This window comes from Perissodus microlepis, chromosome 12 (genome assembly GCF_051167445.1).
Source record: "Perissodus microlepis isolate ML-2025 ecotype Zambia chromosome 12, ASM5116744v1, whole genome shotgun sequence".
NCBI lineage: Eukaryota > Metazoa > Chordata > Actinopteri > Cichliformes > Cichlidae > Perissodus > Perissodus microlepis.
The window spans coordinates 15,124,961-15,151,595 of NC_140472.1; the positions used below are offsets into that span (position 1 = coordinate 15,124,961).

The following is a 26,635-nucleotide window of genomic DNA, read 5'->3' on the forward strand; positions in this document are numbered from 1 at the left end:
GCATTCAAATGTATTATTAAGAAAGACTCATACTATTTTTCTGCTTCTCCGTTTGCATCTCAATGAGATGACCTCTCCATCTCACGCTTGTTTGGATACCTGGGACAATTTGGAGGTTATATCTGTCCTCACACTGGGCTTTGGTCAAGCAGAGGACCGGCTGCTCTGCTGGATGAGAGAGATGGCTGCTAGATACATGTGCACGCATGTCATAGCAGCGAGTCGTATTCTTGCGTGTGCCTGCTTGCATGAATAGATGATGGGCACCGAGATTAACAAGCAGGAACACATCCCAAAAGAAATCTTTCCTTGCCGTTCTCTTGGCCCAGAAAAGCCCTTACCAGATGTTTTGAAGGTGTTAATTTCAGTGCTGGCTGTCGGAGAGGATACATATGGAACACGGTGATGTCTCTTTCTACCACAGGATGACGGGCAATTAGGCCTCGTCACACTGGAGCACCATCCTCTTTATCCCATGCTTCAGACCATTACATTGATTCACCCAATGGATCCACCAAACCATTATGGAAGAGAAGACCTTAATGGCCTGAAGATACTTCACACTTACATAGACGCCTCCTGTGGCACGATAGCTGACTATGATAAGTCCGCTCTCGCCACATGGTGATTTGAATCATTTTCACAGAGCTTAGTTATTGAGGTCACAAGGATCTACTAATACTAGTTTAATATTTACTTTTCTCTGCTGTGTGTGACAGCAGCGTATTGTTCGTTAGTGTAAATAAAATCTGGTTTATTTCCAGTCAGAATTGTCACATGTTATTTGAACACTGTATCATTTTTAGAGCGAGTCTTCATTGCGATTTCTATCTGTTCTATTTTCTCCTTGATTTTGCATCTCAAAACAACTTTGCTCGCAACACTGTGCCTTGACATCTGCCCTCATTAAGAGCCACGCGCAACGCAGGTGGAGTAGAAGTAAATATTAGGAAAAGCTGGAAGGAAAAGAGAATGCGCTGCCTATTATACCTCAACTCCTCCAGGAAGTCACACCATTTTTTGCTCATAAAACTGTAACTCTGGAAAGACAAGGGGAATGAGAAAAGGAGATGGAGTGGGAGCAGGAGACAGAAAAAGACAGGGAGGCATTCAGAGAGATGGAGGCAGAGGAAAGCAGCGGTGGATGGCAGGCACTCCTCAGTGTGGAGTCAGACATGGCAGTTGGTGACAGGTGACAAAATCAAAAGGTCATGTCACTTTTAACTGGGAGCGCCTGTGCCCCGCTGATTTCCCCCGTGCCGCCCCGGCATCGCCGTGCTCATCTCTGCTGCTCTCGCTGCCTCTCTGTCTCTGCTAAACTGGCAGATAGGATGGCAGGCTGGCAGGCAGAAAGACAGGCAGCGGGCATAGTTTGAAGCGGGACGGGAGCATCGGGAGCAACAGGGATGCCACTGCAAAATCCTCCCATCCTTTTCATCATATTGCCACCCCCCTCTCCCATCCCACTCCATTTGTCTAACTCCCTTCATCACACTGAACCTTTGTAACTGTCTGTGCTCTTTGCTAACAACACCAGCAGTTCAGGGTGTCTGTCTCAGTGCCTGTTGGTGTTGTTGTTGTTATTTTGTCTTTATAGCATACCCACCCATAGCTGTTTGTTAGTGTTTTTGGTTTAAACCTTGAGCTTAAGTCTACAGATGTATGTGTTTCTGCCATACAAGACATGTAGTATGTTACTTGCTCTAGAACTCGTTAGCACAATTGAATATGAAGAACAATGAGAAAAGCTAGACTTTTTAGATCTGAGAAAGACAAATAATGCTGGTGGAGCTGCTTAATCTCTGGCTGAACACTTGGTGATTTGTCAGTAGCTAAATAGGAAAGGAAGAAGTAGCTGGTGAGTTCGAAATGTCACAAAACAAGCCCAAAAACTCAATATCTTCCAGCGTTCATGAAAATTGGTGTTGCTTTCATGAATATGGAGCTGCCCTTCTCACCCCCACCACCAGCTCCGGTAGCACCCCAGCCTCACCCCTATCTAGCCCCCTGCTGGGTGAGCCCTGGCTTGGGCAGTGCAGATGGAAGGGCCCCCCTCTGAGGGCCACGGCTCTGACAGCTTGTGAAGGGCCCGCGTGGGTCAGCCAGGCTCAGCCTTATCAGCCGCGAAGCTCTTCCCCCAGTCTGCAGAAACTGTGGTGTAGGCAATATGTGCACACATACACATGCACTCATGGACAGTGCATACCAAGCAGGGCCTTGAGATCCCCCAGCCAGCCACTCAGCCAAACCTCAGCAGCTGGAGAGGTTAAAACCCCCTCACGTATCAAAGAGGAAAAGCAGCAGGAGGAAGGAGGGAGGGATAGAGGAATGGGAGAAAAAAAGACGGAAAAAGTATATCTTCATGTTCGCTGGCGATGTCTGCCTCGGCGTCAATTCCCCACGCGGCTGTCATTGGGAAGGTGAGGAGAGGAAATAGTGGAACTCCGTACGGCCAGCAGAGAGAAGGCCGAGTTGAGAGGCAGTTTTCAGGGGAAAGGTGAAAATGATGTAGCTGCTAGTTTAGTAGTAGAATTTTACTTTTCCCCTGTGGAGTGTTTGTGTGCGCTTGTTTCATTGATTCAGACAGTTTCTGTCCATTTTTTTATTCCTGCAAAACCAGGAGGATGGTGGATCATTGACTTGTGAAGTAATATTTGAAATACTGTGCGCAGTGCCTCAGTCGATATAAATATTTAGCTGATTAGTCTTGTATACATTTACCATGTTTCTGTCTTTCCAGTGACCTTAGGTAAATCCTTGATTTGGCCCTTTTCTTTTATGTGAACATACTCATGATTGTCTTATCTTCTCCTATGATTTAACTTATGATCATATTGACTATCAAATTCAGCATAATGCCACAGAGCTGTGTATCCAGCAAGCAGAAGATCACAGTAATAATCCGTCTGACCCTGAGAATATGCTCTCTGTCCTTGAAAACACACTAGGGGTGCTGTTGCACCGCTGATGTTGTGTAAGAAGCTTCTCATAACTGTTCTTGAAAAACTTTTAGATATTTACCTGCACAGCTAATAGAAATAGTCCCCTCCAGCAAGAAAGATCAGATCTTAATGCTCCTAATAATTCTTTCTTGTTTTGTTTTGTTTTTAAGCGCAGGCACCTAAACTGTGCATTTCGCAGGCAACCATATATGCACCAAGAATCTAAAGTTTGGTCTTGTGATGCTAAAGTTCCATATTTTTAGCAATCATGTATCAATTACCAGTTATGTTAAAGTGATGGCACCACAGTTTTCTAGCCACCAAAATAAGGACATAATACACCACTTTTGTGATATGGTTTGGCCTCAAAGATGACTTATCCCTCCACATAAACAGCAGTAGTGTACTTGTTTTCGGATTAAGTAGACGATGCACTGTTGGTTTTAACTCACAGCTGTTTTAATTTGCAGCTGGTATTCTTGCCTTGATGCAAAATACAGTAAAAGAGGCAAAAAATAATTCAGATAAAGCGCGTCGAGCATGCAGAGCATGTGTTGGAAAGGGAATGCAGCAGCAAATTAATTCTTGCAAATTAGCTCTTCGCGTTTAGGCAAAGACCAAACAGATGCATTCACACATCCAAAGCCATTCGAACTCTCAATGTCATTGTGCTCGCTTGCATTCTTTGCGTGTTTTTCATATTATCGCATCTATGTATGTATTTATGGGGCACAATGTAATCTGTAAGAGTAGCCTGCATCATCCCTGTATCATTTGAATGGGTCTGAATATGTTAATCCCCACCTCTGTAGATACTGAATTGACTGGAGCAGCTCTGCAGGCAATGTGAGCCCTGCGCGATCCTGTCGACAGCAAGGCTTTGATGCTGCCGTGCTGTAATGATAGTAATTCAAACAACATGATAATGGGGGGGATAAGCAGACAAATGATATCATACACCAAACAGGTCTTAGAAAGAGGAAAGAATGAGACAAATAGAGGGAGAGGTAGAGCGATGCAGAGAACGAAAGAGGGATGTTTGGAATTCATTGGCTGCACTGAGGTAATTTATATCCTCCCGTACTGAGACAGTAGCTTCAGTGCACGCATTTAGCCGTGGCAATCTTCAGGGCAGATGACATGTTCCGTGTCTTTTTATTTATTAATTTTACACTGTGTCTCATTGTAGGAAACATGACTTCTCTCTGTAACCAGCGGCAATAGAAGGGAGAGAGCAGAGCGGAGAGCAGAGGGAGACAAATGACTCTATCATTCTCTCTGTCTCTCTAGGTCATGCTTCTCCACCTAGCTCATGCTCATTTCTTTGTTTAAAGTTTGGAGCATGTGCCAGGCATGCCCTGCTAATGCCTCTGTGTGGAAGATTCCATTATATTTCTATTTTGGCATGGATGAAAGGATTTGGAGGGAACCATGATGTCTTTATAAACAGTTATAGTTCATTTGTTTAGAGATGCCAGAAGGCTTTCATTTTTACAGTATCTCATCTACATCTTTTCCCTTGACTGAGCACGAGAATTCCCTCTTCGGTATTTGTATAGTGTAGCGCTGGATGTGCTCAGTGTCAATAAAGAGACCGTCAAATGTGAACAGTCGAGCTTATTTGTCTAGACATGGGAGAGTTTCATTGAGCTGGGAATGGCCAGTTGTTACACAGTCAGACAGTTAAAATGAGGAGTTTCACACATACATGCACAGCACTTTGCCCTAGCGATTCACTTATATTGATAGAACAGGGACGCGCACGCACGCACACGCAGTACCCTCTCGACTCCGCTGTTCTGACTGAACTCGTCTTTGTTTGTGTGGGAAGCTGCATTTACATAAGAGGCTTATGTCAGCCGCCACATAGTTTCCCCCCGTATTCCAATGAAAAACAAAAAGGACAAAAGCTATTGTCTTGTTAAGTAATGATTTTTGGATTTCTCCAAACTAGTTTGCACTGTTCTGGATTTGCTGGGGGGGGGGGTTGCGGTAATGTCGGGGATGGGTGAAGGTTTTCGAGGGGGTAGGGGCTGGTAACGCTATCAAACAATGAGAGCAGATCAAATCCGAGGTTGACAGCTGTAGGGCTTATGATACGGCTGTTTGTTTATGTAAATCGTGGGCAACTATATGATTTGTCATATGACTAGCTGTGATGTGTCATTGATAGAGGGTGGATAAGATGCAGCTGTAATGGTTTTCACTTTGGTGGTATCAAGACACAGCCAAGTGTGAACCAAGGTGTTCAGGGATGAACTTCTATGGATATACGTGTGATTATTGCCTTGCTTTCACACATAGAGGTCTCTATGTGATTCCAGTGTGTCTTAAATAATTGTTTAAAATGTGCGCTACTTATTTTGTCCAGTACCCTTTATGTTTGCTGTCGTGAATTTAGACCGAGTGTGAGCAAGCGTCGTAAATCATGCCATTTTTCTTTGTGTTCTACAGTATGTCTTGTGGCTTCAGAGTCAGGTCGGCTCCAGTTTTCTCGGTTGTGGACCACTGAAGCAAATAGTTGCTGTTCTTTGTGACTTGGTCTCTGCACTTCAGGCTTTTCTTCTTTCTTCTCTTACGAAGCGTCACACTCGGTGAGGAAGAAAAAAAAAGCATAGAGAGCTGAATGTATATAAAGCAGTGGTGGAGGTGAGAGACTCATGCAGAGGTTAAGGAGGTCAGAAGAAGAGGAGTTCTGCTGTCTTCTCCCTTTGAACAGTATAAGTCTTACATGCTTTTGTGCAATGCCGTTTGACTGCTTGAATAGACTTTAATCCTCAGCCCGTGGAAATTCAAAGCCAGAGCATTTGCTTGCATTTCCAGAAGTGTCAACATATTTGAACAACAGAATGTTTCTAAAATTAAATTCTAATTGAGAACCATTCTGAAGCTTATGACATATTAGCACTCACAAATCCAATAGTTGTGCTTTCTGCATGTCTTCCATACTCATTAACAAACTCTTGCCAGACATAAGCAGAACCAATCAGCTTTAATATGCCTCTTTGGATGCTCTGATGATTTTAACCCTGTGTTATCTAATGTTTATCTGCACTATAGCTGTTGCATAAACATTTTATTTCTCCTTCTCGTTTTTCTCTTTGCTCTGTTGCAACTGTCAGGAAGCAGTGGAGGACCTGCTGGAGGATGAGGATGAGGATTTTGACAAAGATGACAAGGTAATTATGTCTCGTGTCAGAGATGCATTCACACACACACACACACACTCGCACACTCACACACACACTGCCTCAGGAGGGGTTGACACTGCTTCACAGACCGGAAACACAAACAGACTAACAAAATGACTCCATCTTCCCCTCCCATCTCTTCCCCCTGTTCAGATATTCTCACTGCCTGAGGCACAAACACATGTTCACAGATTGTACAACCTTTTTAACCTTTTCAAAAGTTTTCTCTTTAGGTGTGTACATAACACATTCCTCACCTTTTCTGCTCGGGGTTTCGCTTTGTTTTTGATCTTTTTGACGCGCTTCGGTGCATTATCCCTAAATTTCCCTTCGTACAACAGTGTGCTAACTTTACAGACACTGTGCTTCAGTCTTTCTTCCTGTGAACATACACCCATATAAAGTGCTTAGTTAGCTATTTAGGTCCATTCACTGCTCCTTTATGTCGCAGTAAAACAGCATCTGGGCTTGTCCAGACACTATCAGGTAACAACAGGTGGCTGCTTTACTGCCTCCGCTCGTTTGCACTGTAGGAACAGCTACTGAAACAAATGCCACTGGATGGGATACAGAACCTTGTCAGTGCTCCACCTGGGAATGGTAATTGAAATAGCACAGCGCTTAATCTACCCACTGTGTTGTCTGCTTTTCTTGTGTGTCAGGTTTGAAATGAAAGTAATTTTCTCCTTCAGACTCTAGTGTGTTGAGGTTTCAAGCAGTGTGAAACAAGAGTGGCATTTTAGCTTAGTTTGCACTTGGTTTTATAGTGTGAAAATGAAAATGATTTGACTTGATGCTTGATACTTTTCTGCCTCACACCAGATTGTGATGTGACAATATGGATGGTCTGGTTTGGTAATCTTTTAAAAAAAAACATTTCCAAGAAAGCTGATGTTGGACTCGTAGGCTACATTTACTTATCTAATGCCAACTTTACAACAGACAACAAAAAGGAATGGTTAAAGAAAAAAAACTTTAAAAAAGAAGCAACATTTATCGTGTCATTGGTCAAATAGTCATCCCACTAGAAAGTCAGCAATCAATCAGCCAGGCAGCCAGTTGAGGGATGAGCACACAGCAATATGTGAGCATTACATCCTCTCCCACAGTGCAGAGGCAGAAGGAAAGTTTCTTGGCTGTGACGTTCCAAGGCTGAAATGTACAGGGGGGCACTGACTGAAGATATGCACCAGGCAACCTTGAACCTTTTTTTCCCCCACTCCTTTCCTGTGTCTGTCCTCCTTATTGCATTTCTAACCTCATCTCTGTGGGGTGGGGGAATAAAAAATACAAGTATTTGAAAAGCTGCAGATTATATAAAATACATTTTGGACTTTCATATTGAAATGAGGTGCGGAAGCAGTTTGTGCGGCCTCCGTCAGATTTGGTGGCGAACTGATTATTCCAAATAAGAAGGCCTTGCTCTGTGTTCACACAGGGCTGGGATGCTGGATAGCACAGCTGCCACAAAGGCTACAATTTACCAACTCTGGCTTCATACATTTTGATCTATTGCTCCCCTCAACTGTTAGCATTTCATTTGAGCTGTAGGGAAGTTGAAAGGGGGGCATTTTTCTTTTTTCTTCGCCTACATCTCTCTCCCCTCCCACTCTCCTTCTTCCCCTTTCCACAATCATCCCCTTCCCTGACTTTTTTTTCTGTTTTTTTTCCCCCTTTTGCTGTGACACACACTCTCTTCCCTTTGCTCTCCCTCCAACCTGGTTAAGTGCAGAACAAATGGACTTTCAGGGCTTAGCAAATTTGTCTTTCACATTGGATATGAGGTCTTTTACATTGGATATGAGCTGCAGCTTCAGATTGTATGAGTAAGTATGAAGGACGGGTCAAAGGAGGCCTCTTTAATGGCACAGGCCTATAGGGGAGAGTGGGAAGAAGAGAAAGAGAGCAACAGAGAGAGAGAGAGAGCAAAGGGAGAGGAAAAAAAGATTAATAAATGTGCCAAGGCCTCATTTTAATTGAACTTGAAGCATATGTTGCAAGTATGTACAATCCGTCCCAGATGTTTACTTGGGCCATGTGCACAGCTCTTCCCAGTGCACCACAAGGCAGCTATTAGCTGGATAACCTTTGCTCCAGAGGGTAAATGGGGTATTACATGGCCAAAAACTAGAGCACCTGTTTTTCATTGCATAGAGGACCCCTTGCAGGCTTTTTGCCTTGGATTACCACATGTGTTTTGACTTAACAGATTGTTGGGCAGACGTGAAAAGTGTCTTTCTTGTGAGCAAGCAGTGATATTAGTCACTTAATCTCAATGAAAGTCCAGCATCTAGACTAATTGATGGGGACGGCTGAGTTGTTAAAGCCAAACAGGCAAGCACACGAAGGGTGAAAGAATGTTAGACATAAACTAATTCTTTTTGTCTTCTCCCTTCCTTCACATTGTGTGTGTGTGTGGGTGTGTGTGTGTGTGTGTGTTTGTGTGTGTGTGTGCACTCACCTTAATATGGAATTTTTTTCTTTTTATCCCGAAGTGCATTACTCATGTAACACATAAACGTAAGAGACACATTTATTGAAATTGCGTATCTAGATTTAACAGTTACGGTTATTATTATTTATACTACATATAAGGATGAGTGTTTGAGGGATAAAAAGGTCTACATTTTTTCATCGATTTGAGAGTCCTGTAGTCTAATTTATGATTGAAAAACCTTTAACTCAGCTTGTGCTGTTGATTATAAAATCACGTCTTTGATTTTCTTTTATGAAATGCCAAAATGAATCTCTATATATGATATGGACAGGTATCCGGGCCCAAGTGTCTATGACTTCCTCAATTATCTGTGGCCTTTTACACAAAGCAAATCCATGGTTTTCTTTTAAATCTGTCTTACACTTTTAAAACTGCATCCTGCAGTATCTTTGTAGACCCCTTTCACCATCTTGAAATACAGCTTGAGCAGTGTGAGATAGCAAAAACACGCTGCTCATTCCTGTATTTACAAGCATGTGGCTGCAGGGGCTTAAGCGTATAATGTAGCTTGTGATGTCTCCACTCACCTGTGGGCTCGCTGTCCAGAGCTGGCATGAGCCAGTAGCCTTTAGGCTCTGCACGGGTGTGAGTGTTTGTGTGCGTTAATGTGTTTGTGTGAACGTCTCACGTGGATGTGTGTGCAGCTCAGCTGCCTCCCAGAGGGGGGCTTACTGGAAAAATGGAAAGAGAGAGTGAATGAGAGAGAGACAGACTGAAGGAGTGAGGAGATTACCCTCACACGGTTGACTGGTCACTGAAGCGCTTGTGCTCCGCTCAGCTAGGCTCCACTAGCCTCAGGAGGACCTGACACAGATAAGATACACACTGCAATCATGTCCTGCTCACGGGCTTACTGCTCGGTGCACTCCCTCTCTCTTTCTCCCTCTATGCCTATCTATCAATATCTCGCTCACATACACACAAATGTACACAGACATACCACATGTACCAAATCATCTTTTTGGTTTCTCGATTATTCCGACTCGTTTTTCTCCTCGTAGTAAATATAGAGCAGACGTTATTACTTAGTTTGAACACTGACCTGAAAAAATGTGAATGTTTTGTCTTCGTTTTTTTTAATAGACCCAGTTCTTCAAGGCATCAGATTTGGGGGTCAAACAGTAACCCACCGGCTATTCTATAATTTAGTTTTTTTTTTTAACCTATTGAGGCAGAGGCTTAATATAGTCCTAGTATTTAGGATATCCTCATGTAATGTGTGTACATCCAACCTGACACATCAGTAGTAGATTTTAAAGGTGCTATTGATGAGCTATATAGAATCCCCCGTTTCTTCCTACTGCCACACAGTTTCTCCTTATCCTACTCATCTATAGTGCTGAGACAGCCATTTCACCCTCTGCTGCTGTCCCTGCAGGCATGACTCATGCAACATACAGAACATGTATGCGCGCACACAATTCTGCCCGTGTGTGTGTGTATGTGTTCATCGCTTCTTCTCCTGCAAGCGTATAACTGCTGATGGATGGCTAGTATCAGCACACATATCCAGTGCAGGCCTCACAGCCACTTTCAGCTGTTGATGTTAACACCCAGAATCTCTGTTTCTTTTCAAATGTGGCTGACTGTCGTCTTTCTCTCCACAACTTTTCCTCCACTCAATACTATTAAGCGAGCGCTCCATGAAAAGTTAAATAGGGCACATGCAGCGCTGTTTCCACGACTTGTCTCCAGATAGCACATAGAGCTTCTGTAGCACCTCCCTAAGCCACCGCACTCCTCTCTTAGTCCCAGTCACGGCACTGTGCCGATCACTCAGATAACGGCATGGCATAATGTAATTGGACTAAAGAGCGCACTGGGAATTATATCAATGCTCTGGAAGAGGGGAAAAAAGTGTGACTGAAATGTTGTTCTGGGGAGGCTATTGAGCTTGAGATGCAGGTATCGGGGGGGTTCAGCTGCTGAGGAGAATGGGTGAAAGAGACAGAGCAGGAGAGAAGGGAAGAGAATAAAGTTTGAATGTCTGTCTTTTCTTCTTGCCGCCTGTGAAGGATGAAAAGCGTCACGCTGTAAAAGATGCTTTTGACTTTTCCGCTTCATTTTTCTTCCCATCTCACTGTCTTTTTTTTTTTCTCCCCCGTTGTTCAGCAGAGACGCTGGTAGGAACTGCATTTTAATCATGTTTTGCTAATAGAGGCAGGAATGAAAACAAAAAGGAGGGTGAAAGAGGCAGAGAGGAGTATTGTCTGTCTATGCAAAACACACTGCATTGTTTGTTTGTTTTCCCTCTTTGTCACACACATACATCAGGTGGATCATCTCTCACTATCTCTATTCCCCCCAGATGCATATCTCTTGCTTTGTCTTTCGCTTTCTATCATCACTCCTTCATTCTCAGTCTTTCTAGCCCGATTCAAATGAAAATTGGTTATTTTTTGCACCATGGGTCTTTTTTTTGTTGGTTTGTTTTTTTTTTCTTTGCTTTCGGCACTATTCCTATGCGCTACAGTGCAGTGACCACGGTCTTTGTAGAGATTGCGGACACGGGCGCTCATCCTGATAGATATGCAATAGTCCAGTGGACTCAGGGAGATGCATATTTAGTTTGAATTTTACTACCCAATGCTGTTGTTTCAAAGTTTAAATAAAGATGAGCACTGAAAAAAAGAATCTTTTCTGCATTGCAAGGCTAAAGCTGTTTTGATTGCAGTGCTTTTGCTGTTTTCTTTCCTGCACAGGGTGATAGAAATGTATAAGACCACAGCTGCAAAACATCCACATTTTCTAAACCTTTTGACTTTAATTTCTGTGGGTTGTAAAGAGAACATCTCACTGTAATCTATCCACAAGGACCCTAAACCAGGCCCCTGGGAGGACAGCCGTGATAAAAACCATATCCTTGAGGATATGTTGGCTTCCTGGCACTTTGAATGGATACGAGCAATGGTGGTAAGTTGATCTGTGTGTGGTTCTGGCACCGACTCCCGATGGTGTTTGTTGCTGTCTCCCAGTTCCCTTTTTTAGCTCATCGTCTGTCCAGCGGCCTCTGTGTGCCGTCCTGTCAGGGTTTGTGTACAGTACCTGTCCCCCATGTCTGCGTCTCGATTAACACCCACACACACACTGCACGTTTGACCCTCCAAATCCAAACCCACTGCAAGGGTTCTGCCTGTGCCTGCTTTTTAAGGTAATGGGGGAAGCTACTGAGCTCCAGCATGGAAAGCGGCCCCTGTCTTTGTCTTTGACTTCCCTGTGGCATTGTAGACTTGTTAAACATTGAGGTGAAATGTGTAGACTGAGGTGTGACGGTGTGTTTTGCTGGTGGGGCTTTTGGTTCTGGGGCAATAAAAGGTGACATGCGAGTCACTCGAGTGCTTTTGTGCTTATTTATTTTTGATACAGTTTGCACAGAAACAGGGAGCACAAGGGAATAAAATGTTCTTCTAGGTTAGTGTAGTTTTTTTGGTTTTTTTGGCATGCCAAAAAGTAAGCTTTTAGATTCAAGCTTCTTTGAAAGTACTAATTAGGATTCACTCACACATAAGGACTACTTTCACACCTTATGACCCCCTAAGTCACTGATAATAGACAGCTAACAAACTAATTTTCGAGTGAGTTTCAGTTCCCTGAGTGTGTGTGCATGGGTGTGCGGTGGCTGGTGCGGTGATTTAAATGTTTTTCTCAGCGCTTTTGCTTTAAAGTTGCTACAGGAACTGCAAAATTGTCACGTATTGCTGAAGAAAATCCCAATGCTCATTATGCCTAATGCAACAATGACTACTCCCCCCAACTGTTATTGTTCTGAATCGCATACACACAAGTGGCTGAACCAACTGAACTTTTTGATTGATGAACTATGCATCAAAGGATTACAACGAGCAGCTCCTTGCACTGTAGGTGAGGAGTTCTTGCGTGTTCTTATCCACCCAAAGTAACTCTTATCGAGACTCTCGCCGAATAGGATGTTGGAGATGGCACACACTCAGCCCTCTCGGTCTCTCATTGGACAGAATGTGGAGCACAACACTTGACAGCAGTGTCGTCTGAATTTGAAAGTCAGACATGTAAGAAGGCAGCCGCCACCTTTTCTTTTAACAAGAGTCATAAATCTGTAATGAGCACAGAGAGGATGCATATTTTATTTACTTTTTTGAAGATGTGATCCCTTCACTTCATAGCAATGCACTCTCGTTCTGTTGTTTTTTTTCCCCTTTCCAAAACAAAGTTTAAGACAGTAGATTTTACAGCTTTTTCTATCTCCTGTGTGTCTGAACATGAATGTATAATTAAAAACATGCCAAGGTTAGCCGATTTTTACAGATTGACGTGTAATTTCACCCCAGCAAGATTAAAATATGATGTCATTAATGAGAGTAGTTAAAAATGTGACACGCGTGTCTTTGAGTTTTGTATGTTTCCCTGATTTTAAAAATATGAAAGCTGATTTGTACTCTCATCTTTTAGGCATTTGACAGTACAGTGGGATGCTGTATGTTTTAAGCCAACCCGGACAGAGAGACTTAGACAAACAGACGCACTTAGACAGACTGACAGACTGACGGACGAGGGGAGATGGGCTGGAGCAGCTAAACCAGGCCAACAGAGGACAAGACTAATGTCGTCCCATTCATCACACTCCGCCAGGCTGCTTCCTGGGAAGGACAGGGGAAGGAGAGTGCGGGAGCAGGGGGAGCAGAGGTGAGGTAGGATGGCGGTTCAGGGCGTGGCATGCAGCGGGAGGCCAGGAGAAGGTGATCAAGTGATCAAGAGCAGAAGTTGAGAGGTAGTAGTCATTTATGTTTTTGTGTGCGCACCTGACCTTGAGCCTTGATAGAGTGGCTGGTGTGGTGGAGGTGATGAGAGGCCCCACGGGGATATGGGTAAAGATGATCAGTGGCAAACAACCTCCTGCCAACCAGACACATTAGAGACACGCACACAAACTCACACTCATAATGCCAGAAACCTCTCTCTTTAGGACAGGAAGCAGAGGTCAAACTGAAAATATATTAGCGCCGCCTCCTTTAAAAACTCGCTACTCTCGTTCCCCCCTAACGCTCTCTTTTATATACAGTATGTGTAAACTTATCCGCGCAATGGGACTTGGCTGGGTGAAGAGACTAATTAGCGCTAGAGAGCATTGTGCGTGCGCGGGCCACCTTCAACTGACAGTCTTAACTGGAGCTTGTCTTTGACTGTGTTGAAGCAACCCTCGACACACACAGGTTCTCTCAAACGAGCAATGCAGCACATCATGTGAACGCAGGAAAATACATATACAGTCTTCTGCTCCGGCCTATAGGAGCAGGATTCAGGATGCCCCTTCTCATCTTTACAGGACATGCTGTGCATCTCAACAGCACAGTAACACAAATATTTCTGTATTATGTTTAAAAAAAGAGAGAAAGAGAGGTCAAGATGGAAAAAAATGTATCCCCCCTCACCCATTTGCCCATGGATTAGCTGTTATATGGGATAAATTATTTATTAAAATGGTACCCACCGCTTTAAAAAAAAAAAAAAAAAAAAAAAAAAATCGAACATCTGCCCCTTTCATGTGGCGCTGGCGAGGTGCCAGGTTGCAGGGTGGTATCTGAGGCCATTCACAGGGTCTTTGTCTTGTCCTGTTGTCATTTCCTAACAGAAAAGAGATGGTATTCTAGGCCACTGGGTCCTTTTTTTTCTTCTTTTTTTATTCCCCAGGGGGCCTTTCTTAACTCCCAATTGGTAAAATCTGTGACTCATCTTGTCCCCAGTGGAGTTGGTATTACTTGGAATAGACCTCAGTAACACAATAGCTTTAGAGCAGCTGAACTATTTAAATGGCCAACATAAGAAAAATGGGTTCCATGCTTCATTTGATATTTTTATTACTCTTAAAATTCTAATGAACACATGAAAATGGGAAAAATAAACCACAAAAAATGCTTAGCTCACAAACAGTTAGATTTAATCTTAAAAACAAGAAACAAGGGGAAGGTGCTGATTAACAGAAATTCAGCAGTGAAAATTGGAGTTTATATTTATATAAAATACAATTTTGGAAGCTTTTCTTTTCTATGTTCTCTATGTTTTCCTGCTTTTTCATTTAAGCTGTCTCTATAGTGCTCTGTTTCGACTTGTGGTTCATGTACAGTGCTCGACACATCGCCACTAGAGAGAACAGTATGCCATGGGTGAATGCAAATGAACCAATAAAGGCCTGCTCTCCTTCCAGTGACATGCACTTTCATCAATCATTTTCTTTATTTCCACTAATTAAAAAAAAAATGCACGCCCAAATAACATCTTTATGAACACAAAATCATTGTTTTCTTTTTTGTTCAGTAGATAGCGACACACCTAATTTAAATATACAGTAGATGCTAATCATATGCACTATTTATTATCGTGTCATTGCTAGTTCTTTCGCAGGCTTTGGAAATTGAATTCGTGTCACCCTCTAGCATTCCTCAAGTTGTTCAACTTTTCAGTGGGTTTTTTTTTTTGTTGTTTTTTTTTTTCCTGGGGTGGAAATGGGAGGGATGTCGTCTCTCTCTGCAGTTACAAAATCAACAAGAACGCTTTCAGATGCCCTCTGGGAGCCACATATTAGCATCCTGTCACATTTTATATGACATTTCAATTTTTACTGTGCTGCCAGAGTGAGAGGGGCAAAAAAAAAGGAAAAACAAAGAAAAACAGGTGCAATTTTAGCACAGCGGCAATGAGCTGCAGCCACTTGTGGTTCAGATTCATTTTGCAGTTTGATGGGATATATGCCGCTACATTATAACGGTTAGGTTTATCATTTTTATGGCGTAAATCAGCAGGGAGAACAGTGTGATCAGAGGTTAAAATAGTCTCCAATGGCTCTCTCTTTTCCACCAAGTAGATATAGGACAGATATTTGAGTCCAACCTAATAGGCTAAGTCCTCAGTGACCCCTCTCTTGTTTAGCTCTAGGCCTTGGGTCAGTGAAGAACAAACTGTCTTTGTAAAGTTTACAACTGCTCACTTTGCACTTTTGCATATAGATGTACTTTGCTGTGATGGTGGTGTCTTTCTGAGAGAGAAATGGAACAGTCGAGTGCGCCCGGGCTTTGTGCATCTTCCCTTTGTTAAATATTTAAGTTAGTTTTCAAGGAGTTTACCACATTTGTTTACCACAATTTACCAGCAAGTGCAATGTGGTTAGCCTGACTTGGCTGTTTCTTTGACTGTGTGTGTGTGTGAGAGTGTCCCTGGGCTCTCTCTGGTATCACTGAGGGGTTATTCTTCCTTAACACATATAAACAACTCACATCACTTTTAACGAGCCTTTATTGCTGTTCGGCTGCTGGGCAATAAAGGCTGAGATTTCATACCGCACTTCACACATCCAAACAATGATGCAAACCTTGGACATAGGGATGCATTTATTTTCTTTAAATGGCATCCATGCCATTAAAACATGCAACTCTCACCCAACAAAGGACACCAACTCACTAAATATTTCAGCTACCAACCTGATGATAGTTAATTGATGTCAAGTAATTCCTTCTGCACAAGGAAGCATCTCATTCACCAACTGTCTTTATGGAGCTTCTAATGCACAGTAGTAGAATATTCTGCTGACTTTTCTGTGAAAATATCTGTCTGTCTGTCTATCGATTGTGTATAGATGAAGCTGGCGTGTTTAAAACTAATGATGCTAAACACATTAGGCAAGTTCATGATGTTGCCTGGCTGATTCAAGCCAAGCGGCATCATCCATCACGACCGGGTTGCTGTAGGTGTTGGGATTTGTAGCATGCTTTGAGCATTAAAATGGCTTGCATCTGTGGCCAAGCTAAATCAGAGAGAGGCCTAGCCAGAGTCGATTTTACTAGCCTTGCCTTCACTTCTCCAAACAAACCCACTTAGTCTCCCTGACAGAAACAGGAAGACACAGATGGAAATACAGGCCCTAAGACTCCTGTAAAGCACTCGCTCCTCCTGAGTGAGACAAGAAGCTGGGCAAGAGTGGAAAAACCATGTTCTAATTACTTACCACATGTGAGCTAATTGAAACACACGGTTCTTGCAAACTACGTGTGCCCAAAGCATGAAAAACAAGTCTTTTATTTAAAAAACTTGTAATGGATCTGCTCTTGAGGAGCGCAGATTTTATTTTGATATGAGTACTTTCTCTATTAGTCATGACACTGTAGTGCGAACATGCTCAGTAGAAAAAGAAACCGCCTTTTGAAATCAAGGACCCCTATCATCTAATCTCTGTTGGGATATTGTTTGTAGAGTCACGCAGCAAGACCAGGTGTGCAGATCAACCTTATCTAATAGCTGTAGGGTGTGTGTGTTTGTGTGCATATTAGGTTCCATTATAAGAACAGGTTGCCTGACTCCATATGTGCGCAGTGTGCAGGGAAGCTGGGAAAACAAGGTTCTCCGTGGCCCTCGGTGTTATTGCTACCTCCCACCTCCCCAAGCCGTGTTTGAAGACAGGAAATAGGAGTCAGACCGCAGTCCGAAGGGCATGTGGCAATGGTTTATACTCAAATGACCTCTGACTTATCCTCTCCACCCCCGCCCGGTCTCTCACACCACTCCTGTGGCCCTCAAACACTCTCCCCTGAGCCCAGGACCGAAAATAAAACGTCCTGACCCGGCCCAGCCTGGCTCGGCTCGGCCTCACCAAGCCCAGCACAATAGACCCTGCGTTCTGAGATTTGTTTGACTCAGCAATGAAAAACAGATGGACTTTGAGGAAAGGCCTTAGAAGAGGAGGACAGCGGGTGGAGGAAAGAAAGGGAGTCTTGTAAAATATTTGCGAAGAAAAATAACCCAGAGACGCTGTCTAATTATATCTATTTGTCTTGTGTGGTTTTGCTGGGGAGGCCATGTGGTCTCCCTGACTGCTCCATGGTTCATTTTTCACATTATCTGATCCTGGACGGAGAGCAAAAAGACGAGGGTGGGTTTGGGGGGCAGTTTGGGTCTCAGTGGGAGGGTTGTGGTGAGGTGGCTGGCCTCAAGATGGAAATGTGGTAAAGGCCTTTGAGGTCCTGAAGGTTTCAGGTCTTTGACTGCTTCACTGTCGTCTTTGGCGATGGTAGTTATAATTACTTAGAGCTTTACTTCTCTAATCTAGCAACGTCCATCAATCTTCATCAGTAACATAGTCTTTCCTACACACAGAGAGAAATACTAGGCACTTCATACTAGGAAACTTTTCTTGATTAAGATTTGAGGGTTTTTTTTGTTTTACTGTGTAAAATATTTACTTTCTTCAGCTTATTCCATTCAAACCATTTCTTATCTCACGGTTTCTGGCATCTGTAATTTATTTTCTTCTATTACAGGTGTTTACGCCATTGATGTGGTAGAGAACTTTCACATGATCATCCTGTAATTACAGCCTTCTCCTCCTTCACCAATTTGTTTAAAAATCACCTCCTCCTGCCACATTATGAACAGGTCACCCACGATAGTGCACATAATACTCGTATGACTTTCTCCTGGATAGTTCTTTTCTACCCTTTTGTCTTCCGAGCATGTCCACCATTCACATATTGCAACAACCAGTCTGCGTGTCGATGTCCTCACTCAGCCAATGGCGTTTAATTGCTCTCTGTCACCTCATTTTGTCCAGATCCGTCGTGCCCCTGCCTGTCAGTCAGCAGCTCGTTGACTGTTGCATGACTTTTTAAATTCTTCACTTTGTTTCGGTAAGAAGGGCAGGGGTTGTCGACTTCAGATTGCCTGCCTATTTTGTGACTCCCCCCGACCCCTCCCACTCTGAAGTCTTGGTGGTGAGTGACAGTGTTAATAAGGATGATAATGATGTCACGGCTGGTGACATCATCACACTGTGCCAGCCAGGAGGACAAAAGAGAGCTCTGCCTGGTCTTCCAAGCTGTGTTGGCAGCAGCAGCAGAGAGAGAGAGCGAGCCCAAAGATTGATCTATCCATTCGGCTTTCAGTTTAATTCTGCTCCTCTCTCTGCCTATTCACATATTCAGATTTTGCCTGTGTGAGGATTCGTAAGGAGGAAAACATTTTGATTTGTTCTGCCAACTTTATATCTCTATTACTGCCTGGAATGAAAGCACTCTGTCACTTTATGCAGGATATCCGGTGATTTGGCTCCCCACTCCAAATCTTTGACGCTATTTAAAATGTATTGTTTTCACAAAGACGCCTGTGCCCAGCCTCTCTCTTCTCTCTCTCCTCCTGTCTCTTCTCTGTTTCCCTCCATGTCTTCCTCCCTCATCCTCGCTTTCTCTCTGTCTCTCTGTCTCTCGCCTACATCTCTATCTGTCCTCTTGCAGGACTCAGAAAGAAAGGGCTTCATGAACAAGCTTTATGCCATTCAGGATGTGTGCATCAGTGTGCAGAATGCGCTAGATGAAGTGGCCTCCTATGGCGAGAGGATAAAGAAGTGAGTCGTAAGCCTGCTCCTCGGCACCCGGCCCGCTCTGCTCTGCTCCGCACGTCCCTGTGTTGTTGTTTTGGTTGTGTTTTCTTTTTTTTTCTGCCACTCTGGCCGGTTCCCTTTGCCAGCATAACTGAGTATAACTTAGTGCCGCTCTCAAGAATTAATGCCAGTGTGACACCCAACCCTGGGGAACAAATAGAAAGACTGCTTGTCTTTATGTCCACCATATCTTACTTGACCTTGCATTACCTTTTGTCATGCAGATATTAGATTAAATACACTGCATGCACTTACACAAAAGCATTTATTTATTAATTTTTTACATCCCTGTATTTACTGACAGCCTTTTTTTAACATACGGTTCATACACAGAAAGTTTTGTTTGTTTTGTTTCATTAAAAGTTATAGTTGAAGATACAAGTAAAAAAAACTGGTTCTCAAAAAGTGCTTTTCTACATCTAAGTGCTTTCTATCATTCACACTCTAATGAATTCAAAAAGGTGTAAAATTTTCTCCCTGCAACCTGTTAAACTTTGCTGACCCATTCCTACATTATTTCTCAGCATGTTTTTATTATATCTGGAGTGAGCATTGCTGCTTATATTACTCTCCTTCTCCTCTCTTTGCAGCACATTTAACTGGACTGTGCCTTTCTTAAGTTGGTTAGCTATCGTGGCTCTCGGAGTGGCCACCATCATCCTCTATTTCATCCCTCTCCGATATATTGTGCTGGCCTGGGGTGAGCTAATGTTGTATTTTTTATTACATCATATAGTATATAAGAACATTCGGATACTCTATCTAAATAAATCTGTGTGCCATGATGTTTTTTGTGTGAGCACACAGAGACAGTACAACAAATGTCTTTCCTTCTTTCAATTCTTACCCGTCTGCCCCCACTTTTCTCTCTGCAGGAGTGAATAAATTTACAAAGAAGCTACGAGACCCCTACACCATTGATAACAACGAGCTGCTAGACTTTCTGTCCAGAGTGCCCTCAGATGTACAAGTGGTGGGTGAAATTTTATATGTTTCATTTTTTATATCTTTTTTGAGATGACTATCATCATCTGTCAGTTCCGGGCTTGGACAAGGGCTAGGGCTTCTTTTATTATCTCCTCTGTCTCCTCTGTTTTCTTTCCCCCTCTTCCTCGCGGTCTCTGACTCCTCACTGTTGTGCTTTCATGTAGGCTGAACTGACTATTCATTGTTTTAGCCATACAGACATCTAATCTAATTATTTCAAAGCTGTTTCTGTGTTTTCCTATTAAAAGCTTCCAAGTCTAATTCAATTTCCACATACATGGCTGGAGCTGTGTAGTAAGATAACAAGGTTAAGTGAGTTTAGTGGCCAGCATATAACTAGGTTGATTGACTCCATACACGTACACTCACACACAATTACAGTTAGATGCTGTCTCACAGCTTTGCTAGTAATTGAAACAGAGTGTAAACCAAGACTTAACCAGCCCCATGCGGTTTTGCTTCTACATTAACCGTGAGATCAGATTAACTTTGTGGCTGATGACTACAGATGCTTTCTCAGGTAAAATATAGGTGTGTGCGCGTGTGTGTGTGTCTATGCTAACAGTAACATGCTGTGCTGCCCAGGACCTAGTGCAGTTTAAACTGCAATTAAGCGGCAGCTTGTGAAAGTTGTTGTGTTATCCAGCACCAATGGTTTCCATTGTGGCTGTTAGGCCCCGCTGAGCTGAGTTCAGTACGCACACACAAACGCACACAGATGGAGGCTGAGACTGAACGACCTGGGGCCTCTGATATGACCAATTCCCTGCCATATCATTGCTGACACACTTCCTCTTTGATCGCTTGTTGCCCGCAACTTCTTTCATCTTTACAGGGTCATAATCCTTGCTCCCCTACGCACCCCTGCCAGCCCCCCGTACCCCACTCCCCCTCTCTGCCCCCGTGCAGTTTTACAGTTTTGTAGTTTACAGGGGCCTGCTGCAGCAGCAGGCACAGGGCAAGTAGCCATCGAGTTAAATGAGCCCAAGCTGTCCCCTCTGGTGAAGTGCAGCCACCTTACACACCTGGAGCTTGGAGGAGTTGAAGGGTGAAGGGGCCCTTGCCTGGCAGGTATGAGGCCTTTACAAGGCCCCTAATGAGGGCCTGCTGGCTAGGGAAAGAGGGGGCAGACACAGTGCTCTGGTCTGGTGCCCATGCTGCTGGAGTTGTGCCTACTGTATAAGTAATACTGTAAGTGCTACTGTAATGGTTATTGCTGCAGCTGTTGGAATGGTAATTGTTGCCAGGTTTCACTGAGAGTTTGGAGGCGCTGAGAGCAACGAGGGTGAATGAAGGGGTGAGAAGGGTAAAAATAGAGAAAAGATGAAGGCAAAAATAGAAAAGCACGAGGGGCGATGAGAGCAGAAAGCAAGAGTAAAACTTTGTTTTATGTGCCCGTTAAGCCAGTGCCAATGTTTATTTCTGCAAATAGGAACAGGTCAGTGAAATGCAGCTAGTCAAACCCGTGATGGTCACGGAAAAATTAGTTTTCTGAGAAGGCACCCTGCTCTGCGGTCATTGGCTAAAAACAGACCGGAACGTTCTGCTCTGCAGTGCGTCCGGTCGCTGCCTCCGGTGGTGGGTTCACCTCATTGCCTGCCCCCGTCTCGCTGGGTCAAAGACGTCTGTGGGGATTGAGCCCTTGAGGCTTTCAAATGATGCACAGAGGTGCTGGGGTCTAAATGGAGTGTCCCCTCACGGGCACGTGTCTATGGCACCCAGTAGTACTGGTGCAGGGGCCCACTATGCTTGACATCCTGGATGACTAATGAATACTATTTCTGGGCCTCAGTGTGACCTCACACACATATATAATCACACACACACACACTCTCACACACAGAGTTTTCCCAGCCGTTGTGCATGTTAGGTGGGTTGCGGTATTTCAGTGTACTGTTCCGCATCATTTGAAGGTGCTTCAGTGCTGCCAGAACTGATGAGGTTCTAATGACTTTCTATACAAAGGGCAGCCACACTGGTCTACAGTTCATACGCTGCATATACTGAGGATATACATTAGAGCAAGGCAGAAGCTGTGGGACATAGCCTTAGTCTTCCCTAATTTTTAATTTTTCTTTATATTGTGCGTAGCATGGAAATGACTTTGCAGTAACATTTGTTTGTCAGCATTCGTACAGTAAATGGAAGGCACTTTACCAAAGGAAGCCTCTCAAAATACTGATACTAGGCCCCTAACAGCTTTGCCAGACACCCTGTAAAAGCTAAATCACCAGCGGAGCCTGGGAGCTGCAGTTTCTTTTTACCACTTCAACAGTTTACTTAAATCATTATCTCACTCTGTGAGCACCCATGTTTAAAGGCTGGCATGATGTTTAGCACACGTGTGTTTAAAGGAGCCAACCGTCTCTCTTTGGATTACAGTTTCTTGTGTCTGGTTTGGATCTTTTGCTGGTGATAACGGATGATACCGGGGAATCCTTCATACCCTCTTAAACGAGGCCATGCTCAGGACCTTAATAGCGCCAAGTATTCCCTACCTGGTGTTTGGGAGGTGTCAGCGCACTAGTATGTTTTACGACACCATTAGCCATGCGAGCCAGGGAGTGCGTAAATGGGGGGCAAGGCAATTAGCATGCCAAGTGGCCCTTTATGATCGGTGTAAAGGAGCTGGATCAAATCCCCAATACAAAAATAAGCATGAATTCCAATTTAGCGGCTAATGAACAGCGGGCAGTCGGGTTAATATTTTTAGACAACATTTATGTTGGGGATGAAACCTCATTGGACGTGCAGGGGACAAAGGCAGGATAGTTAAAGGCTGAAACGGTGCCAAATGCCATCACTCACATCTACTAGAGGTCTCTCTCTCCTTCGCTGTGCCCTTCCCACTTTTGCAAGAGGTTTAAACATTTCATTGCAAGAGGGCAATTAGTCACTATTCAGTCTATGTCTTGTCACAATAGCTAACAGGCAAAAGTTTTCCTTACTTTTGTTTTTTCTCACTTACTGGTTTACGTCACCTTGGAATGCCTTTTCTCCAACACAACAATAGACACGATTGCTGAATCTTCCAATCTGCAGATGTCTGAACTGTACACAGCAGTGCTTCCCTGGAAACATTTAATAACCCTTATGCTCGTTTAGGTGTCACACGAGATGAAACCCGGCGAGTTTCGTGCTTTGCGCGAAAAAGGACTGAAAGGGAGAATGACATAGTGTCGTTAAAATATAGCTCGCTCAGGTTTTTTGAATCAATTTATTTACTCGCCTATTTGCGTTTTTTTCCCCCCACCTTTTTTTTTGTTTTTTTTTTTTGCTCACTATCAGCCACCTTGGTTTCGCCTTGTCTGTCTGCCCACACTGGCAACATCAAAACACTGTCAAAGGTTCAGTGTGAAAGGGGGGTGAGAGAACATGAGAGGAGGTGAGGGAAGAGCAGGTCCTGGGATGCTTTGTGGGTAACACGGTTAAACGAAGCACTATGCATGGTACACGCTCCCCTTCAGCGGAGCACACTTCAAAGCCTGTTTTGCACTTGTACTGTCAACATTTGGGAAAGGAGAGGAGCGAGGGTGGAGCAGCCTTTGAGCAGTGCTGGGTCTTTACCCGCCGCTTCTCTTGTCGATGTTCCCTTTAAGTTCCCCGCTTGTGTACCAAATTGCTTGTGTGCTTGCTGCATTACCTCACTTTTTACTTTCTCCCCAATTTTGGTTCTTTTTATTTTACTAACGTCCCACTTTCTCCTCGCCTCCTCTGTGTTTTCTTTTTCTTCTTCCTTTTTGTTTTTTTTTGTTTTTTTTTACTTTAACTAGCTCTTGCCTCCACTGGTTTTGGCGCCTGTGTGGGTGCTTTTGCGTGTGTGCTATTAGGTGAGGTGAGTGGGGAGCCAAGGGTGTAACATCAGGCGGGCCTGTCACCTGCGAGCTGGAATTGAACCTGTGATGCATGAGCCCCCATTTCTCCCGGCTGGCAGCTCTTCACAGTGAAAGCTCTTGTTTTGATTGAAATATTGTTGTTGTTGTTGTTTTTTTTGGCACTATTTCTTTTTGTTGATCCCCTTCGCAACTCTTCATGAGAAACAAAACCTTACTTTCTACTGACAACCAAACTTTTCTTTGTTTGCATTCACTCACAAACAGGAATTGTTTGGACAGGAATGTCAACGCACGGAATTAAATTGCCGTGTATCTTCTTTGCTCCTGTAGGCGTTTGGCCATTCAGTGATCACGCACAATACCTGTCCTACTTTTTGGATTCATACTGCTTGTTTAAAACTAACAGCGAAAGATGCGAATGAGCTACATATGGAGAAACACTTTATTAAAGTTGGATCTTTTTAATTTGCTTTTAGTTATTTGATGATGAGTATAATAGATGTCCGCGCTGACGTGCTGTTATTCCTTTGCTCACGAGTGAATTCAATCATTCAGCAATTCACCCACTTCTTCTACAGATGCACCACTGTCATTGATTGCAGTCAATGTGGGCACTCAGCCAGCACTGTCATGGTCCCCTAACAGAACTACCACTGCATAAACACACATACATACACACACACACACACACACACACACACACACACACACAGGGCCATACAAACCCGTCTCTGTCCCCTGGGTTTTTGTTCTGTTGTCTGCTTTAGTTGGCATGGCTATAAAAGGATCCCCACCCACATATCTGTCATCACCCGAGCATCCACAGATATCCCTCTGTCTCACTGTCTCACCCAGTCTCTTCTTTCCTCTCATTGTTTTCTCTCCTTCTCCCTTTGTTGATTTGTTCTTTTTTTGTTGTCTATTTCTGTCCCTTCTTTATCTTGCTCCTCATCATTCTCCTTTCCTCTACCTGGATTGCCTTTTGGCGTGCAGTCTTACTTCTTTCCTGACTGTGTCCAACAAACAGACTGTATTTGTACAGCTGTATGTTACCTTGTATAAATACAAGTATGTTGTTAGCTTGCCTTGTGGACAGTGTGGAGTATCCAGATCGGAATCAGAGCAGTCTGGCTGCTTAGTGAGGCGTAGAGAGCAACACATGCTGGCCTAACCACTCTGTAAGCACTGGTGACCAGCACTGTGAGACAGAGGAAGCAAAATAACCCACTGTAGGTGTGTGTGTGTGTGTGTGTGTGTGTGTGTGTTTGTTTGTTTATATGATTTGATAATGATAAAAAAGTGCCTAGGTTTTCTTTATGTGGGCGTCTGTGCATTCTTTGTCTTTGCTGGTGTTCATTTGTATATGAGTGTGTCTGCATTTTGAAGCACATACACACATGTGGACATGTGTTTGGGCTTTGCAGGCACAGGACTGGAAGGCTTCATTGAAGCGACAGTGGGAACCAGTAAAAGATGGATGATAAAGGCTTGTTCCCAGTCGGTGCTGAAAGATGCTGCTGTTCCTGTCCACAGTAGACAGAACTACCATGAGACAGAACAGAGAAACCATATTGATGTCGGTTTGTTGTCTTCCTGGAGAATCAGAGAGAGTGTCAGTCAGTCAGCCAGGCAGAGTAGCCTATAGTACATCAACTTAGGAGGGAATCCTCAGACGATTCTGGCTCTTTGGTGCAGTCACTGTTCAGTCTATTTTTTTTTCTATTAGTATTCCGATTCAGTGGCTAGTGCTTGTCGCTTCCTTGAGTTTGTCTAGACTAGCAACTGCATTTGTGCGCGCATGCACGGATGTGCACATTTGAAAGCGAGTGTGACAGCCTCTGTTTGTTGATACTCAGCCACTGTGATGCCGTTTGCATCTGACTGTCCATCACTTCCACGTAAGAGCAGTTTCTAGGATCGGCTCACCATCTTTGGAAAGGATTCTGTCAAGAGTGAATCAATTCTTGTTGCTGAGACATACTGTGACACTCCCTGAGTGATGACGCTAAGCATCTTATGAAGTGATGAAGTGAGGCAATACGCAACTAAAATGTCTGTTTAAAGTGGTTTAGCGATGCAGTGCAGATACAAAAATAATGTCCTGGTAATTTATAGGATTAAGGAGTAGTTTAACATTTTAGAAAAGCTTTGTTTTTCCCTTTCTTGCTGTGAAAAAAAAGTGACGAGACTGATACCATTCTCATATGTGTCCATTAACTGGCACGGACATATGATTTGCACAGCTCAGTTTGGTATAAAACTATTGTTTTATACCAAACTGTGCAACAGCTTAGAGCTTGCCAAAGGTAACAAAATGTGCCTGCCAGCACCTCCAAAGTACACAATGAAGACATTATATCTCGTTGACTTCATTTGTACAAAAAAACAAATTTTAAAACGGTGACAACAAGACTCCAGGAGGTCACTGCTCCCGATCAAGAAATGATCCACAGCAAAACCAGCTGTAAAATCTTATCTGTTCACTACGTGAATTTTATTAGCTTTGGGCAGAACCGGACTAGCTGTTTCTCTCTTTCTCTCAGCTGAGCTAACCAGATGCTGGCTACAACTCCTTATTTAGCTGACATATGTGACAGCCGTATCGCTCTTCTCGTGTAACTCTCAGCAAGAAAGCAAATAAATTTATATCCCAAAATATAAAACAGCTTCTTCCAGCTGTGGCCTAATAGGGTCATGATGTATACAGATGTGCAACAGATTGGGGCTTTACTTAAAGTAAAATCGTTCTTTTGCCTTCTTAGTCGTGTTATTAGACGATGTCG

General features: G+C 43.5%; 1 protein-coding gene across 6 annotated transcripts in view; it reads left to right on the forward strand.

The window, feature by feature from the left end:
- LOC146375995 (multiple C2 and transmembrane domain-containing protein 1-like) overlaps positions 1–26,635 on the forward strand; it is a 130,212-nt gene that overhangs the window by 99,671 nt on the left and 3,906 nt on the right. For 3 of the 6 annotated variants that reach the window (XM_084945220.1, XM_084945221.1, XM_084945223.1), the window contains 5 exons: positions 6,065–6,121; positions 11,445–11,543; positions 18,884–18,993; positions 19,620–19,729; positions 19,905–20,002. In XM_084945220.1, coding sequence (XP_084801346.1) covers positions 6,065–6,121; positions 11,445–11,543; positions 18,884–18,993; positions 19,620–19,729; positions 19,905–20,002 — 474 coding nt within the window. The remainder of the gene's footprint in view (positions 1–6,064; positions 6,122–11,444; positions 11,544–18,883; positions 18,994–19,619; positions 19,730–19,904; positions 20,003–26,635) is intronic. The other 3 variants (XM_084945222.1, XM_084945226.1, XM_084945224.1) reach the window with 1 other exon arrangement.